This window comes from Hemicordylus capensis, chromosome 2 (assembly GCF_027244095.1).
Source record: "Hemicordylus capensis ecotype Gifberg chromosome 2, rHemCap1.1.pri, whole genome shotgun sequence".
Taxonomy (NCBI): Eukaryota; Metazoa; Chordata; class Lepidosauria; order Squamata; family Cordylidae; genus Hemicordylus; species Hemicordylus capensis.
Window position 1 is genome coordinate 362,072,096 of NC_069658.1, and position 19,766 is coordinate 362,091,861.

Genomic DNA, 19,766 nt, shown 5'->3' on the forward strand with positions numbered 1-19,766 from the left:
ATCATGGAGGGGTCTCAGAAGGTTTCCCCTCCCCCTGACAGCCTCCCCCCGGTCTTTTTTGGACCTTTCCAACCCTCTCCTGTTTCGTGGCAGCCATTGTGAAGGCCACCATGCATGCACACTGGCCATTTGTATACCTGGGTCATGACCCAGGCACACAAATGGCCAGTACACATGCGTGGCAGACTTCAAAATAGCCACGGTGAGCTGGGAGGGGGCTGTAAAGGCCCGAAGACCAGGGGGAGGCCGGCAGGGGGAGGGGGAACCTTCTGAGACACCTCCAGTGGCTGTGAAAACACCCCCGGAAGCCATCGGATTATTAATTGTTTTTTTCATATTTAGAACCCCCAAACTGGCCTGGGTGGGGGTTCGGCTCAAAGTCAAACTGAACTGGGCCCTGTTTGGCTTGAGGGTGAGCCTCAACGGGCCAGGGTCCACCAGTACACCAGGGAGTACATGTGAGGGAAAGGAGCAGCCCCCTGCCACAGGATAGCACCCACTGACTCCGGGGGCAGCTGCAAAGATTGGTGGGGCATAAACTGGGTGGTCTGGGTGTACCCATACAGACATGTCACAGGGCAGCTAGCACAACAGCCTGTTGGCCCCACTGTGTTGACATTTAGGTGCTCTGCAGAGCCTGCTATGGCCAGTGTCAAAGCACCACAGGGAGCATTCCATGACGCACTGGCAACTCATGTTTATGCTGCCAGGTTCGTGGGGGCCGCCGTCCCTGCACAAACAGACGCATCCTGGGAAACTAGTGGGAGCACGCCCCTTATCACCTGTTCCCACCCTCTGGAAAGCGTAAACATGATAACACATCTGAGAAACACAGGCACCACTGGAGAGGTCCAAGCAGCCCCATGCCAAGAGGCAGACCAACTCATTCGCCAGCACACAGAGGTCTGCAGACCAAACCACCATCCCCTTTGCAAGGTGGCAGCAGAAGCACCCCGGGGCAATCACCCATGGCCATCTTCCTGATTACTGGCCATGCCTGATGCTGACTAAATGCTTTCCCCTTATCAGGGGGCTGCTACTTGTGTGCTGCATGCTCACCTTTGTTTGCTGAGTGAGGGTTTGGCACTAGTGGGGGCTGCTAGGAAACTGCCATGGCTCTAGATTGTGGATGTTGCAAATGGGGCTCATTGATGGGCTGGGCACCCAGCAGCAGAAGCTGCTTGAAGCTACCTGTGTAGCTGTCTCTGGGGACTGTACTGGCCATGGTGGATACAGAATTAATTTGAAAGGAAGCCACTTATGTGCAAGGCCAGCACAGGTGCAAGAGGCTGCTGGGGATGGCCCCTACCAGTTCCCCAGGATGCCTTTTGAGGCCATGGTGAGTGATGGGAGAAGGATGGTTTCCAACAGGGCTGATCGGGGGTGTGGACAAGTCTCCCCTGCTAACTGGGCAAAGAGAGACATTTTTAACTCGGTGACTCTCTTTATTTAGCAGGGGAAGAGTAACTGGCCCTATCCACCCCCAGCACAGTACCTCCAGTGACTGTTGCTGGTGTCTCTCTCATGTTTCTTCTTAGATTGTGGGTCCTTTGGGGACAGGGAGCCATCTTATTTATTTATTATTTCTCCATATAAACCACTTTGGAAACTTTTGTTGAAAAGCAGTATATAAATTGTTGTTCTTGCCAACCTATTTCCATGCCCGTGGTCCCATTTCCACAGCACACAGGCAAACAAGTACATCCCAGGGACACTGAGGCATGCATTTGCCTACTTCCACCCAGGTGTGCTGTGTGTGTGGACTCCGCGTGGACTGGTGGGCTGCTTCTCCAGTGATAGTGCTGCCTACCCTCTCAGCCACCCCCACCTCTTGAGCAGGAGTGACTCACGCTCAGAATGGAGTTCACAATCTCTTTTGCCATTGGGCATGCACCTAAAAGGTTAAGGGCTGCATCCATGGGCTGCACCTGTCAGCGTGCTGTGGGGAGGGGCTGGGGTGTTCCATGGTGTGATGGGAAAGTCCCAGCATAAGTCCAAGGATACTCAGCACGGCAACATCAGTCATGTGACCCTTCTTGCCCAATCATGGGAAGGCTGCACCACCATGGGGCTTTACCAGCTTACTAGCAGAGCAATGCATGATAGGATAGCCAGGGGAGGGTTGCCTGGAGGACCTCCTACAGCAGAGCAAGACTTGCATCTCCCAAGGTGGACCCTCCTCACCTGTTCAGTGGGTTTGCTAACCCTAACAGCACTTCTGCTCACCTGTCCCTCATGAGGTAAACACTTGCCTGTCCTCCTTAACAAGCCCCAAATGATCATGGGTAAGACCCTAGTCACTGAAATGGCGGCCAGTTCCCAATAAGTATAGCTAAGTTCATACCAGCCTTTTCCTGCACAGTCTTACTCCCACATATATGGTCACTTGGAAGAATTTGACAAGTGTTAAGTAGCCCTTTAGAGAACTGTTTTTCTTCTCTGGCTATGACCCCACAACTGCTACTGGTTGGAAGATAGCTTTCATATAAAATAGGTCCCTGATAATCAATCAGGACACAGAAGGAATTACCATATGAAACCCCATTATAGATGGAAGTGGCTAACAGCTGTGCTACGAGTATCCACTGAGGCTGTTCTCATATGCACCCAAACCCAGGCTATGGAAGTCCAACCTGGGTTAGGCTGCAGGTGAGAACCACCGGGATCGGGCCCTGTCCAGGTGGGGCTGCACCACCTAACCCAGCTTTTAAACCTGGCTGAGGTTAAAGGCGCGATCTAGTCCTTAATCCGGGCTCGGGGATCGTGTGTTTGCTGGGGCTGTGTTCAGCCCTAGTGAATACAGAGACAGGTGCCTAAAGCTCCTGTCTCCTAAGGGAATCTCCCAACGCATGTCACACAGTGCATTGTGGGATATCTGGAGGCTGGAGCCTCTGGAGCTCTGCACAGTATTATACAGCACGGATCATCTGGGAGCATGGTCCACACTCCCAGCGACATTTCAGCAATCATTTGAGGGGAGGGGAGGGGAGTTGGACCAGCTTTCCCCCACTCACCCGTGTGCATTGCCCCACTGTATACAAGACCTACAGAGAAACTGATGCACAAGTGCTGTTACAGAAAAGGTGTTAGTAACAATATTTAGCTACACATATGAAACCTTACTGGATTACATTAATCAATTTACTGTAAGGTTCCCATTTTGTCATCTTCCAAAGCAAAATTTGAAATCCTTCAAGCATTAGACATACTATTAAGATTTACTATTACTACTACTTCTTCTTATATACCGTTTTTCAACAAAAATTTCCAAAGTGGTTTACATAGAAAAATAAAAAATACGTAAATTGGTATGTCCCTAAAGGGCCCAGAGTATAAAAAGAAACATAAGATACAACAACCATGGGCAGAACTGGGGTGGGGCAGCCAGGGCATGTGCCCTAGGCGCCACTGAGGGGAGGGCACCACACCAGTTCCTGCCGCCCCCACCCCATTGCCCACCTGCCCAGCCCCAGGGCCCCTCAGCCACTTGCCATCCTGCTTGCCTTCTGCGAGGCCTAGGATCCTCCACAGGCTGGGCCTGCAAACTGCAAAGCAGCTCTTCTCTCCCTGCCTCTCAGCTGATTGGCGGGTGGGCGGGGCTTACAGAGAGGCCTCCGAGTAGGCCTCCCTGAAGCCTGAACTCGGCAGGCCCCAAGGAAGCCAGGAAGAAGAAGGCAGGCAGAGTTCTCTGCAGCAGCAGACCCTCTGCCCAGAACATCCAGCACAGCTTTTGCCAGGTACTGTGAATTCATTTTTGTGGTTTACTCCCCCCCCCCCCCCCCCATATATAGGGATCTGCTTGCCATAGGGCTTTGATATGGGTGGTGGTGGGGAGAGACTGAGAAGTCTGAATATTTAATTTAAAACAGAGTGGAAACTTTGCTGGCTTTAAAAACAAAAACTATCTAAAAAGCCCTATAAGTGGCTTGTTTCATGGAAGAAAATTACAAAAACTTCTGGAACAATATTATATTCATTCACTCACTCACTCATAAATGCACTTATGTTCAAGTTGTTTTGCAACCCAGAAGGTCTGAGTGAAAACTGTGAAGCATGTGTGTGCTTTTGTTTTATTTTATTTTTCTTATGTGTGAACTGCTCCCCAATAACTTGCAGGGACTTCAGGGTAAATCTGGCCAACATATGAATGCAGCACCTCCATTCCAGAGGAGATGTGTGTTATAGGGCTTTAAAAGCCTGTGTGAAAAACCTCCTGGAATCAAACTTTACTGAATTTGTTCAGAATTCTGAGAAAACAAACATAGGCTCACCCTGCATGGTTGAAAGTCTTCTTTGCTAATCTGAAGCGAGGGGGCCATTTTAATAATTAGTGTTTCTAGTGTGTTCTAGGCATTAAAAGTAGCACAAACATATAGTACTCAATGTATATCACTATATATTGTGAAGTGTGCGTGTGTGTATTCAGTGAACTGTATTTCCAGGCAGCATACTTATTTTGAAATATCAGACTTAAATCCTTGGGGGCCTGGGGTGTGTGGAGGCCCTGGACTTTGAGGGGCTGGGGGCACATTTTAAAATCTCATCTTGGCCCATTCCAACCTTGCAGTCACTACACATGGGTTTCTGCACACCTGCACAGAAGAAACTTCCATGTAGAAAATGTGTCTCTTGTAAATTGACCTTGAATTTTCCATCCATGACTGGGATATCTGAGAGTTACAGTCAATAATAAAAGAACAGCACACTGCTTGTGACAGGAAGGCGCAAATTACAATGATTTCTTAGTCTGGCAGGGGCTGGTTTTGGCCCTGGCAGAACTTGGCTATCTGCTCCTGTTGCAAATGCCTCTGTCTAGTGTGGCAAACTAATGTATCCTCCTCCCTCCTGCTGTCAAAGTAAGCACTAGTGTGGTGAGTGCACATATACCCCATCATGAGCCAACAATCATCACAAGACAAAGACTGGCAGGAATCATTCACTGGTTTATAGACTCCCCCCACCACCTTCTTCTTCCCCTATTTTGCTAGTGGCTATTTAGGCAGGTGATCCTCTAGGACAAAGTCGTGTTTTTAAAAAAGCATGAGATGAGACAGAGAAAATGACACTTGGAATCCTCACATAACTCCTGACTGTTGTTCTAAGTCTTTTACAGAGATGGCTCATGTTTTCAGGTTTTGATCAACAACCATGTCTAGATGGTACAGTGTTCCTTTTAACAAGGATTTCCAGATATTGTTGACTACAAGTCCCATCATTCCTGTTTGGACAGGGGTGCAATTTCAGTGCTTGCCCTAGGCGATATTTTCCCTAGATACGCCTCTGCCAACAATAGCCACAGGAGGGAAGTGTGCTGGGAATGGATAGAGCCAGTTGCTTTCTCCCTGCTCAATATAAGAGAATCACCACTTTAAAAGGTGCCTCTTTGCTCAGTTAGCAGGAGTAATTTAAACTGGATTGAATTTTTAAAAGGGAGAATTCCAATAATTTTGTTGGTTTTAATTTTAATTGATTGATTGATTGATTGATTGCTAGATTTGTATACCACCTTTCATCAAAATAATTTCAAGGTTGTTTACCAAACATTTAAAACAATATAAGACTATAAAAATTACACAATAAAAATATTGAATTGGAATATAAAAATACAAATCTAATCAATACTTTTTAAAACATGCACAATATCACCACAAAATACAAAGCAGCAGCAACCAAAACAATATTCATATAAAGGCCTGGGTAAAAAGCCAAGTTTTCACTTGCGTTCTAAAAGCAAGGTTTTTGCTTTGGAGAACTGCGGATTCTCAACAGGTGGTAATTGTAAGGGCACCAAGTCCAGAATTAGAGCTCCCTGGTTATTGAGAGGCCCATCATTATTCAAGTATTGTTACTAAATCTTTAGAAAGGTCATTGTATTTCAAAGATTGCATGCATATGTTGCCTAGAGAACAGTGTAAAGTCCTGAGTAAACTGTACATTCATAACCATTATTTTGTCTGGCTATTAACATATTTCACTTAGTTCCCCCTCCCCCCACTTCACTTGGTGAAGGAACAAAAGTTATCTTGCTGCAGAACAGAAAATGGTGCTGGCATGCATAAGCACTGTTGCACCCCCACTGGGTAGATTTAACTGAACAAGATGCCATAATGCGCCTTCTTGAAGAGGTTCACCTCCAGGCTTCTGAAAAAGGAACTAATGGAATTCTACCGTTAGCCCAGCAGAGGGAGTCTAATGTTGTTAATTTCATTTACACGGAGGAGGTGCTTTCCTTTGGCATCCTAGAAGCCAGTGAACACATCTTATTCAAGTGATAGTTTAAAATAGCTGCTTCAGCAATCTGACTTTAAAAGCTGGCAATACTACTTTGATCACACAAAGATGATCATTATATCACATTGTGGTGATATAAGATACAAGGCATTTACCTAAACCTCTTGGATGTGTGTGTGTGTGTGTAGGGTGGTTGTTTTTTAAATTAAATTTTACTCTTGAAAAAGCAGCTGCATACATAGCCTCACCCCAGAGGCTGTTTTTCATACTGACGAACTGAATTGGCTTATTTTACTGAGAAGAAGAGAAGTTAATGTTTTCTGCTCAGCTATCCCTTCTGAGGCCATTATTTGTCTCCGATTTCCTGTAGGCAGGCAATGGGTCTTTTGGACTGTTGTCTGAGCAGGCTTTCATAATGCTGAATAAAGAGCAGCTGAGGAATCGCCTCATAGGCATTTGCTGGGCAATTACTACTGAACAATCTGTTTGAAGCAATGAGAAAATACACCATTTAATTTAGATCTATTCCACTTCCACTCTCAAAAGAGAGGGTAGAGAAAAAAAGAGCATGCATTCTCAGGACTTGTATGAAAGATAGTCACCCAAAAAATCATAATCAAGAAATATGATGGTTTCCATGCATTCTAACAATCTGCACAAATGGAAATATCGAAACTGGGGTGTGAGATCAAGAGAATGGCAGAGTGGTTTAAGCTATTTTACATACATTCCAACTACCACTTTTGGGCTGGTGGGGATTTAATTACATCTTTACAAGATATAGGAATAAAATAAATACAGAAGAAAACAAAAGATCAACATAAATAATAAACAAAGAGATAGTGTCCAGTTTTGAGACAAAAAATATAGCTGTAGAGAAAGAAAGTTACCAGGTAAATTAAATATAAAAATACATTAAAAAATACATTGAGCCATTCAAAACAGAATCCGCTCAGCATCTATTCCAAAGCTGCTTAAAATGAGTTTTAACCAGTTGATAACGTTTCTGAGGACATTCTCACACAGAGAGAGGCTCTAGGCACGATCCGTGTGAAGAGCCTAACTGGGCTCCGTGGGGAGAGCGGGCTTCCCACAGATGAGCAGGGAGCTCACCCTGGGCGCCTGGATTGGCCGTCCATGCAATTACTGGCTCCATCATGGAGCTGGTAGGGGCGGTGGGGATCGCGGGCTGCCTGGGCCCCGGAAGTCCCAGAATGCCCCGCACAAGTGCGCAGGGCATTCTGGGCAGACCCCCTGAGGCCGGGAGGCTTGTTGCAACTTCCCAGTCGGGGGTCTCCTCGTAAGTTGCCGTGGCGCAGTCTCATGCTCGGGAAAATGAGGTTAGCGGAGTGCTCACTCTGCTAACGGGGAGGTACTAGTGCGGTTTGCTGCTGGGAGCCGCGTGGCTCCCAATGCAGCACACGACTCCAGGGAAGCAGGCTGGGCTCCCTTAGGCCACTTTCCTGTGGTTGTGAGAATAGCCTCAGAGTCTGTTCTCACATGCAGCCTAACCCAGGTTAGAGATGCCCAGCCTAGGTTAGGTTGAGCGCGGGAACCGCCACCTAGCCTGACATTTTAGCCGGGCTCCTAGCTGAGGTCAAGGGACTGAGCGCTCTCTTAACCCGGGCTTGTTGCTTGTGTGTGAACCAGGCTGCTTCCAGTCCAGCCACACACAGAGATGGGCGCCTAAAGTCTCCATCTCTTGGAAGAATGCATCATGAGTGTCATGCAGTGCATTGCTTTGTCGGATTCCCAGAGACTGGCATGTGTTGTTCCTGTCTCCGGAGGAGCTGTGTGCTGCACCATGCAGCTCTGCTTGTCTGGGAGCGCAGTTTGCACTCCAAAAACAAGAACTCGCTCATCTGGGGGGAAGGTGAGTATAATAATGTCCGGTCTATATAATCCAGCCATGGATAATGAGGGACATCTGTACATGTTATGTGTCCTTTTAAAGGTTCCAAACAGCCAGGAGGCATAGCTTCTGTGGCTCCCACCTGGTTCTCCCACCACACCCTTAATTTACTTCTAATTTACTTCCCTGCAACACATTTGGGAGGCAAAACTGAAGCTATTTATGTATACTATTTGTTTATGATATTTATGTTCCACGTTTCCAGCAGAATGGTGCTCAGGGCAGACTACAATTGCAATTATTATTTTTATTATTACTGAGAACAGTTACTTGCTGCTTTTCAACAACAAGTTATCAAAGTGGATTAAATAGAAAAAGTTCAGCTTGAAAGGGCATGTTGGGAAGGCATGGGGTGGGTGGAAAGTGCATGGCTACATTCATAGAACACCTACACAGAAACTTGCATCAGAACTTGGCCCAAGGCTCAAGAAAAATCATTAATAAGACTTTCAGAAGCATGAGCCTATGATTTGAAATCTGCTATTAAGATGCCATTTTAATTCTCTTTAAGACCTGGTTCCATCCCAGGTCGTTTCCCCAAATCTATTAGAAGGATGTTCAGTACAGATTTGTTGACAGCATGGGTGGCACATTGCTAGAAGGAGCACTACGGAGCTCTTACGTGCTTTTATTAGACCAAAAGTGAACACATTTCCAGCTTGAAGCCAGGGAACAAGCAGAGCTAATGAAGGTGCCTGTGCTCTCACCGTATTGATTTCCGGGTACCTGAAATACTTCCCAGGAAATTAATCCAGAGCTTTGAGATACCTGCTACTTCTTACAAAGGTTCTATATGCTCAAGCACTAGGGAAATTAATGAGCCATAGCACTGTCAGCCTCCAGGCCCATGGGACTGCTACAGCACTCTTAACAATTCAGGGTAGACATTGTACTTGTTTGCTTTTTGTTTGTTGTGCCTTTGGGGCACACTGAGCTGCACTTTCAAGATTAACAAAACATGTTTTACCCTTAAAACTAAAAAAGTAAATTTTCATATCAAGTCTTCCCAGGTCAAAATAAATGGCCGACGCACGCAGGCTGTGCAGTGACCCCTTGTTCAATGCCTGCTTTTATAAAGTTTAGGTTTGCTCCTTTATAATGTGTATTTTTGGGAAAATATTTTAATTGTGGAGAGCAAGTAGTAAAACCACTCCTGTGTCAGCCTCTTTAAGTTCTTTCTAGTTCAGATCCTCAAGCAAAATCCAAAATGCTGAGATTGTGCTAGTCAGAATCCTTTGTGGAAGCCACATCTTCAGATGTGGGAAGCAGAGACTAAATCAATTAAAGGCCCTGTCAGATCGACTTTGCAAATAACAGGGGCGGATATCATCTATGGGCAAAATGGGCAGCACTCACCTTAAATTTCTCAGTCAGCCATGTTGTCACTAACTCCATTTTGTGTGCCTACTGCCACTCATTCCCTGATGCTCTTGCCTAGGAATGTGCATAAACAGATTTGTGCATTCCTGGGAGGTGGGGGGGGGTACCTTTAAGGAGCATGGAGGGTGCCCATCCCTGCCCTGCTGCATTTACCCCACTGGCACTGTCCCCAAAAATGCTGGTGTGGGGCTGCTGCGTACCACCTTGTACGGAATGGGCACAGAGTGTGGGCACATCTCTACTCTTGCCTGCAGCCTGCTGCTGCCTTAAGAGTTGTGAGGTGGGTGACAGTAGCATCAACCTCAAAGAACAAATGAAAAGCCCCAGATCTTTAAAAAATATTAATATTATGTCTTTCTGAAGTCCCTTCTTCAAATGATTGGTTCTTGAAATTATGGGATTATGCCTCAGTTTCCAAAGTTTCAGTTTATATGAATGAAGTCTCAACTGACTTCATTCAAACTGACATTTATGTCAGCTTGGGATCCCTTTATAAACTTTAATATCCGACATCATTTGTTCCCATTGTCCAGATTTGATTTGTGAAGCTTTATGTATCCAGCTTTATGCAACCAAGTGTTGATCATTGCTGCTAAACTTTCTTAGAACGGTTAATATATTTAGAATGTTTTCTTTTTAGTACTTGCTTAAAGAAATATTATGATACTGTATTTTTTTCTTCTGCTTTATGTTTCAATAAAATTGAAAAAAATAATATATATATTAATATTAATAAGGCAGGAGCCAATAAACATGCTTTTTTTTGTGGCAAAGTGGGTGGTCCTAGGACTGCCCTATACACCAACCAAAGAGGGACTAGGCTGACTGACTCCTCAGACAGCCAATTAAAATGCCCAGAGGATGGGGAAGTCTTTTTCTTTTAGCTACCCAGAAGAATCCAATCACCATTTTGGTTAGAGAGCAGGTAGACTGTCCATCTGTTGGTGAGTCTGATCTTTTGCTGGCTTTGTGTTTGTTTGGAGGGGAGGAATGCAACCTCTGCTTTCTCTCCCTTGCTCTGATCTGATCTCTATGCAACGCATTATGGCCCATTCCCAAAATGACATGCCATAAAACACTGGAAGGAACAGCAAACTGTGAGGCTGGACTAATTAGATTAGAAACTGGCATATGAAGCCAGAAAGTTATTTTAGGGCATATGCATGGATTTTTAGGGCATATGCATGGATACGCATGGAGTCCAAACTGCTTTTCAAATAATTGTAGAAGTGGCTTTCCAACTGGGTGTGGTATATGTAGAGAAGGTATGGATTCTTTTGGAAGGAAAATAGTTGTTTTTTTAATCCATTTGCTATGCTGAGAGCTAACTTGAGTTTTTCTCTGGATTGTGGGCAGTATCTGTAACATTCATATGTCCACTGGCAGTTATGGTTCATTGGGCAAGGATTAAGGAAGTGATCACTATAAAAAAAAAAGTTGCTTCCTAGGATGGACACCCAGGCTAAGTAGTGGGCACTCAAAGCTGGCAGAGTAGCACCCAGCTGTCCAGCAGGCATGGAGTAGGGAGAGGGTGTCCACATGCATCTTTGCTTCCCATGGCAGGCACAGCTAATTTCAGAATGCATTTGTTCTCCACTTTTCTAGCTGGTCTCTGCTTTAACTATGGCTTATATAGATTTTACTTTGACATGAATAGCCTGTGCTTCCTCCAACAAGCCCAGAGTGGTGTACATGGTTATTCATCTTCCCAAAAACCCTATGAGGAAGGTTATGCTGCAAGAGAAGTGACTGTCCCAGTGAGTTTCATGGCTGAATGGGGATTTGAACTTCAATTTCCCCAATCCAGTCCAGCTCACTAAGCACTGTATCACTCTGGCTCAGAGTTCTTTCTTGTTATTTATTATTAATTATTATTATTATTATTGTCATAGGATTTTTTAAATAATCAGGCAGAGCTACTCTGGTGACTTCAGAATGCATTTACTCTGCACAGAAGCAGCCTTTTGTAGCTGGTCTGTGCTTTACTTGTGACTTGTACAGATCGGTGTGTATGAGTTTGTGTTTTGATCCTGCCATGTTAGATACAAATCTACAAACTACTGTAGTCCTGTTATGCACATAAAACAACTGATGTTTTCCATATTTCTCTGTATCTCTGCTGATGAGCAATTGAGATTTTTGTGCTTGTATTTTGATCCCACTTGTTAGCTATAAATCTACACTTTGCCAGTTATTGTTAAGGCACGCACCTAGTCCTGCCACATCTCTGCAGCTGCCCACAATTGGCTCCACCTCTCACTACCCGTGGTGCCACCCATCACCTGCCCAGTGCGCACACACATACACACCACTCCAGGAACCACCAACCACCATTGGTATATGATACCATATAACTCAAAGCTTCAGCTGTGAGCATTGCACAAAAGCCTTTCACTTTCTCCCCACAGTATCTTCCAAGTGTGCTTGATGGACAAGGGTGAAATCTACAAGAATGAATTCCATCCCCACCCATGCCTAGCAAAGCTGTGTTTATTTTTTATTGTTATTATTATTAAATCATAGAGAAACTCTGCTTGCCAATGCTTTGCATTTTTCCTCTCAGACACATTGTCACTCCAGTCCTGCTGTTCATCTAACATTCCATTATTTGAGTATCAAGCTGGACTTCCCTTTGTCCCTGATAATTAAGTAGCAAGAGCACTAAGTGAAAGCAGGTGACTCAACACTTGGCTTGTTTTTGGCCTAGCTGGCATATGGAAGGCTGTACATTTAAAAATAGATAGTAGGATGCTGAGTTAGCTGAAGATTCATGCCAAAGTCACATGAGACTCCAGCCAGAGACAGCATATCTCCCCAAGTACCAAATTCACAAAATATAAATAGGCAGTATTTGGCTCTTCCCCCAGGGTGACATTTGAGCAGACAGCTGAAGGCTTATCCTCTCAGCACGCTATCCATGAATCATGATGATCATGGACCATGATCATCAGCTTCTGAAAAAGTCCTTTAGGACTAGCCCCTATTGTTGACCTTGAATCTGCCTAGGATTGATGCACTCTCAGAAGTGATACCACTGGGTGGGCAAACATTCAAAACCATCCAGGATAACCTGGCAAATTACTACAAGGGTTCCAATATGACTAAAGATGGCAGATTTACTTCTGGTTTGGCATAAATCAGAGTCAGCACCATGCAACATGCATCTCACTAAAAGATTCAAAACTGATTGCCAATTGTATTATGATACTGAAGAATGACTCCAGGAGAGAGTAGATAGCAATAAACAGCTGTTAAGAAAGATGGCTACAGAATGCACATTTATGTGAGGGTCTCATTAAATAAAAATTTTATTTACATTTTAATCTTGCTTTTCCTCCAAGCAACTCAGGGTGACATGCATAGTTCCCCACCTTTCAATTTTTTTCTCACAACTGTCCTGTTAGAAAGGGGTTCGATTGAGAGATAATGACTGGCCCAAGATCTCCAAGTGAGTTTCATGGCTGAGCAGGGGTTCAAATCTAGGGTCACCCAATCTAAGTCCAACACTCTGCCCACTACTCTGCACTAGCTCTCCAGAATAAAAGCTCAAAGTGAGGAGAGGAAAAGAATTCCTTACTGTGGGCCTTCTGCTGTTGTATACTTCCTCTGAAACCTGGGAATGCAACACTGTCTAATGCATTAGTTGTTTCCAGAGCATATTATTCCATGTACAGAGTATTTTACAATAACAGAAATGTGAGTAGGGCTGAGATATGCCACTACACTTCATGGTTAAACAGTTATTTGAATCTGAGATTCTATAGTCAAACAATACTTTTTGAACTGCACCACACTGGTCTTCCATGAATAATTGGCTAGAGAAAGCCCTGAAAGGTTCAAAGTAACAGACTGAGTAATCATTGAGTTAAAAGTTTTATTCATTCAACATCTCACATTACAAATATTTAAAAATTATATGCATACTGGTATAAATAGTCATTTGCAAACTATTTAATAACATTAATTTTCCACTAGCACTTCAACAAATGAATTCTCTTAAAAAAGAAACTTGTGTTATAACTTAGAATAGAACATACAAAAATATGAACTTAAATTGTGAAAATGACTTTAATAAAAAAATGAATTACCCTTATTTAAAATGCTATAATAAATACTACAACCTCCCCATACACAGTAAAAACTATATGGAAATTCAGCCAAGTAGTACAAGTAACTGACATACTTAAATAACTTTTCCTTCTGATAATATGAGCATTACATTGGGGGAAAACATATTAGGGATTAGTAAAAACTAGACACCCACTTGCTAAAAGTTTCACTTCCAAAAAATATAACAAAAGAATCTGATGAAAATTATAAAAACTAATTATACTTTAAATTTTAAAAATATAAAAAATAAAACAGTTGAATACAATATTGTCCCAATTCTTACAATGCTATCAATCACAGTAGCTTTAAAATAAGATAATAAAATAAAGCAAATGACCAAAACCTCTTTTATTCCTTTTTTTAAAAAATAATCTCAAATTTACATTAGTAGAAAGATTGATTTCTGATTCTTTTCTTTAGAAACACCAGCAAGAAAGAGGATTTACTAGAACAGTAGAAAATGACATTTTTAAATGTCTGCAATTAAAAACAAAGAATTACACTGCAAAGATCTTCCAGAAGTCTGAAATAAGTATTGCACATAACTTGAAGTTAACTTGCCACAATTCATCACATTCAAGTTTTAAATCACCTTTTAAAACAGAAGGCTTTAACTCTTCAAGAAACAAAAAGGGGTGAATTATCAAGTCTTTCCAACAGCATCCTTATAAAACACTAAAGTCATTCACTGCAAGTTTTAGATTTGCTTTCTGCAGAGGTCTGTGTATGGAGAAGTAGATACTATATACCAAAAAAGCACAGGGCAGTCGGGGTTCCTTTACATATAAAATAATCAGAAACACTTTATTTTACATTGCAAAAATAACCATGTAATTACTCTGTAACTACATTGTAAATACATGGCCAGTGCCATGCTTGTGAGAGAAAATGACATGCTTGTTTACACTCTTTTAACTAAAGTGATACCCTAAGATTTTAAAACTAATTACATGTTAGTTATGCTTGGAGTGACATGGCAACTCCACCTCCCACATAATCAGAAGGACATATTATATTAGCACTATTTAGAGTACAGAGTAATATAGATAATCATTTATGCCCTGTAAATTGAAGTGTAACCAAATAATCTGTAAACACGCTTTTCACACAATCACCACAAGTGAATATTAGTAGAATAACATTTTCTTTTTAAATATTAGTCATGCATACTAACATTACATGCCCACCACTGGGCAGGCTTGGGTTTATTTCCTTAAATATGATTTAAAAGAGCAGACACATCTCTGCAAACACCTAACATCAATTTGTTAAGATTAAAAATGGCTAAACATTCACCAAAAAACATCTGCATTTGTGTATTACTTTTAAAAACCTATTAAGAAGCGGTAGACAATTTGGGATGTTACTTTTAAACTTCTACTCTATGCTTATGCATTAAATTTCAAGGGTCTAAAGACAAACTCTCTCATTTGTCACTTTCATGCTTTTTAAAAATTTCTTTTTTTTTAAGTCTCAACTTTACATATAAGTATTTCTTAAATTATATGTACACCAAATATCTGGTGCTGGGCTAAAGATGTTTAAGCAACATGCTTTCTTTTCTCTGCAAATTCTAAAATAGCATTGCCAGTGCACAACATCCATAATTCAAAATGTATGCAGAGCACTGAAATGTATAAAAAGCAGAATATAAGAAAATAAAATTTATTAAAATTATTTATATTAAAAAATGAAGTATATGAAGATCTCTCAGTAATAAAAGTACAAAAAGCTACTCTTTGCAATATGAAAAATTGAGGTATTGCATAAAGAGATATCCCGTCAGTGAAAAGTGTGCCTAAAAATGCTCACTGTTGGAAAAACAAGATATACAAAAGTAGTGCATAACAAATATACATTATGTGCATGACAAAATAAGTTAGCTACAAAAACACTGTACCGAAATTCAGCAGGTCATGTACAAAGGGAAAAAATTATTCAAAGCTACTTCTCAAACAGTGTTATTTCTTGTAATGGTAACCCATCTCACCTGTTCACTGGATAGGATCGGCACAATAAGACACCCCAAGCCACCTACAAGCGTTTTAAAAAATTAAAAGGAATATTCCAACTATAATTATGTACTTCAGAGAAAAAGGTCCCTGACAGTCTACAAAAGAGCACTCTCCATTTGCATTTACTGTTGTCAATATTTGCAGGGATTTCATTAAAAGCAGCTTCCTTTCTCTACTTGATGAGTAGACAGCAAATGTCTCCATTTTGACCTTTGGAAAATAACAAGGTATGTTTTATGTATTGAAAATCAAAACTGCTTCTCACAGATAATTGGGAGAGAGAGGGCTTACAGAAGAGCTGTTTTCTTATTTTCCTGTAGCTGTGCTAAGGCAAGTCTTTGGTTTAAGAGTCTATGGTGGTACCATGCCAGTTCAAATTGCCAATGGACTGGTTTGTTTTGCACACTGCTACAAAAACGTTTATTAAGAGCTGGACACATTCACTCCTATCAAGTTTCTCAGGTTTACAGAGCATCAAGTGACTATTTCAAACTAACCAACACCACCCTGCACCTTAGCTTTAACATGTACTGTGTTCCCACTTATATGTTTAAAACATCACATACATTACTCAGCCAGTTGGTACTTTAAAGCCCTGTAATTCTTTATTTTCTGTGCTAAGTTCCCCAAAGCATTATTTGTTGAGATTCCCTTACTCGCTTGCTCTCTGCTAGAAGACAAGCATATTCTTCTTTATACAAAGGTGAAGAATGTATACGTGCCTAGTCATTCAGCCAACAGTGCAAAACATCCTTGGAAACAAAACTTCACTTTGTCCCTCTTATGCTTTCTAGATACAGCTTCATTAGAATATTCAAACTGTTTTTGCATACCAGAGTTAGCCCAAAATGCAGCCAAATTTTGATTGATGTAAGAGTAGATTCCTAGGATTTTAGAAGTGGGGGAATCAAAATGATAATCTTGAGGTATATCTTTAGGTTCTTGTATTTTACGTCAAAATGGAGAGCAAAAGCTGGCCCCTGATTAACATTAGTAAATTAGGATATAGAGTTCTATATAACCATCAAAAATAAAATCTATACATTTGTTCTTCAGGAGAGGACATGCCAGTTCACTAGTTGTCATTACTTTAGCTTTGGTAGGATTTCTAGGGCTGTATTCTGACAATGAAGTTTCTTCTTTTAAAAATAACAACAATAATAAAAAATAATAAGTGCACTCCCCACCCCACACCCCCAGTAGTTAATTGACCCAGAATTACATTCGGGAACTTTTAAAATGTGATTGCTTGGATGAAGATCTAAGCTCTGCCTACTCAATTAGTAAAAATTTGAATGTGGTGGGAAGTTGGAGGCACGGTGAGACACACGAAACTGTGCTAAAAAATTTAGCTTCAGAACCCTTAAATAAAAAATTAACTTAATGCTGCTTTAAACCTTACTCATGCATTTTTGTTGCTTTAAACATGCTCTTTCCTGTTATTAGGTTAACAGCTAACTGTTTCCATTGCTATAAAATCATAGGTGGCAAGAAAACAGGCTTCCCAGAGGTTTGGGTAGGGAAGGGGAGAAGGAAAGGGACGGGTGGGTTGGACAAAGTGTCAGAATAGATTCATAGTGTTCCTATCTCATGGTTACTTTAATAAAAGTATTTCTATTGATTTTGTTATTAGCAATAATTTAATTAAAAAACAAAATACTCTATTGTTTCATTTCTCTTCTCTTAATATTGTTCTCTCTTTCTCCAAGAAAAGATAGCAGGAAAGCAGTGTCCTCTTAATAACTAAAGGTAAGAGAACCTGGCTTCCATGCACCATGTTATCCATATTCAAAGGAGTTCCCAATACAGTTTAATGACAAGATTCTACAAAATACCTATATGATTATAGGTCATTCTTTCATTATGCTATTGTTAAATTACAGACTATAACAGAAGGACATGCTATCTTGAGTAAGAGAGAAGAGGAAGGGAGGGCAAGGGAATCAGGATAACAGAAGAGTGCACTTATTTTGAGGCCTGCATATGAATACACTGCAGTAATCACTTAGTTCCAGCGGAATGAAATATGTCTCGGGCGATCTCCTCCCTCTTTCACCAGGGGCTTGTGGAATTCCCTGCCAGCGCGTGAATGGATAGCAGCCCAGCAATATTCACAGTAATACTGCAGACAGGTAACATTAGCACAGAAAAATGGAGCAAACTTTCCACCACAACGGGCCCCCTGACATTCATCACACAGCTGATCATCCAAGACATATGGCTTAACTTCCACCTGTGTTAAAAGAAAAAGAGAAAAAGTTTACACTCTCATCTTTTTCTCCTTTAGATACCTTAGCAATCCAGTTGTCCTGTAATGCATATATGCCTTAATTAATACTCTTCTGTGCTAAGAATATAACAGCAACTCTGCTGGATCAGATTGAGGGTCTGTTTTGTCTTTTTTCCAACAGTAGCCAGTTGCCTCCAAAAAGTGAAAATGGAGCACTGATGCAACAATCCTCTCCTGTACCTTGTGTGCGCACATGTGTTTTCTCCTGTGGGACTATTAACAACTTCAAGGCAGCAGTTCAGATAAGGAAAATAGTGTAGGGAAAGGTACATAGGAAGCTGCCATATACTAAGTCAGACCATTGGTCTATCTAACTCAGTATTGTCTACAAAGACAGGCAGCGGCTTCTCCAAGGTTGCTGGCAGGAATTCTCTCTCAGCCCTATCTTGGAGAAGCCAGGGAGGGAACTTGAAAACTTCTGCTCTTCCTAGAGCGGCTCCATCCCCTGAGGGGAATATCTTACAGTGCTCACACTTCTAGTCTCCCATTCATATGCAACCAGGGTGGACCCTGCTTAGCTAAGGGGACAAGTCAGGCTTGCTACCACAAGACTAGCTCTCCTCTCCAGGTGATGAAATTAGAAAGAGTCCTCAGCCCTGATCCAATGCTTTCATTTTCTGTGTTGAAATTTATATATATTCAGTATGTGTTAATGAAAAATTGAAAAGAAACAGAAGATCAAATTACAAATCTTATGCCATCTGGTCTAGCTCTGCCCTTTATCAAGTAGCTAACAAAAGCAACTAACTGCTGAACATCACTACATCCTAGCCGGCTGCCAGTGCAATAAGGCTGAAACAGTGCCTTATTCCATTTGACATGCTATGTGGAGAAATGTATTTCAGAGACTGAAATGGGATTTGCTTTAAATGCAGTTTTATAAAATGTGTGTATGTGCACATGTTAAAATTCTGAAGTGTAGGTGTTTACAAAGTTTATAGGTCAATACATTCTGACTTTCAAAGAGATAAATTTACATAGGATTATCCTGATCTACAAACTGGAAGAAAAATTACAGATTTTAAAACACCAGCTGGGTTCACATACTCAACTAATTATGGTTAGTTAGAACTGGGAATGTAAGCATAAGCCTAACAAGCATGTGTGCTCCCTCCTCCCCAGACCTCCTTAGCCTGACAAGTTCCTGTTTGTTTATTTGTTTGTGTGTTTGTTTTTTAACTGTGGCTCTGTGGCTCATGCAAAGTCAGGAACAGTGGTTTAACTCAGGCTTATAAACTAGGATGTTAAACCAGAACTTAAAGCTGGTCTACATCCTGGCTTGTAAGTCAAAGCTTAATCACAGTTCCTGGTTTTGCAAAAGGTGCAGAACAGAGGTTTAAACAGAGCAGGAAGGAAATGTCACAGCTCTACATCATAGACCAGGAGGTAAGGGGAGCGGGGAGTGCACGGGCTAACTGGGCTTAAGGCTGCATTCCTAATCCTAACCAACCACTGTTAAGTGATCGTGTGAACATTTCTATTGGGGCAGTTAGATATTGCAAACACTGTAGCAGTTACTGATCCAAATATTTCTGAGCACAGCAGCATACTGCATGTATACTATGTGGTGAGACATTCCAAGCACACAACTGCCAAACCTATCAATTGCTACTGCCAGTTTTAACAATGCAGATCCCTAATGGATCAGATGAGCTTATATTAATTCCCTTACCTGAAAAAACAAAAACCCAACCAAAAAGACAACAAGTAGTTCTGGTAAAAAATAATCTGCCTACTTTCCTTTCACTGTCCCTACAACTGGACTAAATGTGGTTCAAGTCGGTGAGGCAGTCCACAAATTAGCCCTCTTGTGCCTCAAATGTTCATG

The 19,766-nt window shown here is 41.8% G+C and overlaps 1 protein-coding gene and 1 long non-coding RNA gene across 5 annotated transcripts in view; one reads left to right on the forward strand and one right to left on the reverse strand.

The window, feature by feature from the left end:
- Positions 1-3,611: 3,611 nt before the first annotated feature.
- LOC128344674 (uncharacterized) overlaps positions 3,612-19,766 on the forward strand; it is a 31,066-nt gene continuing 14,911 nt past the window's right edge. Inside the window, exon 1 of the long non-coding RNA XR_008315983.1 lies at positions 3,612-3,737. This is a non-coding gene — a long non-coding RNA (uncharacterized LOC128344674). The remainder of the gene's footprint in view (positions 3,738-19,766) is intronic.
- CPEB4 (cytoplasmic polyadenylation element binding protein 4) overlaps positions 13,384-19,766 on the reverse strand; it is a 104,885-nt gene continuing 98,502 nt past the window's right edge. For all 4 annotated transcript variants that reach the window (XM_053295327.1, XM_053295328.1, XM_053295329.1 and 1 more), the window contains one exon: positions 13,384-17,881. In XM_053295327.1, coding sequence (XP_053151302.1) covers positions 17,654-17,881 — 228 coding nt within the window. In that variant the 3' untranslated portion in view covers positions 13,384-17,653. The remainder of the gene's footprint in view (positions 17,882-19,766) is intronic.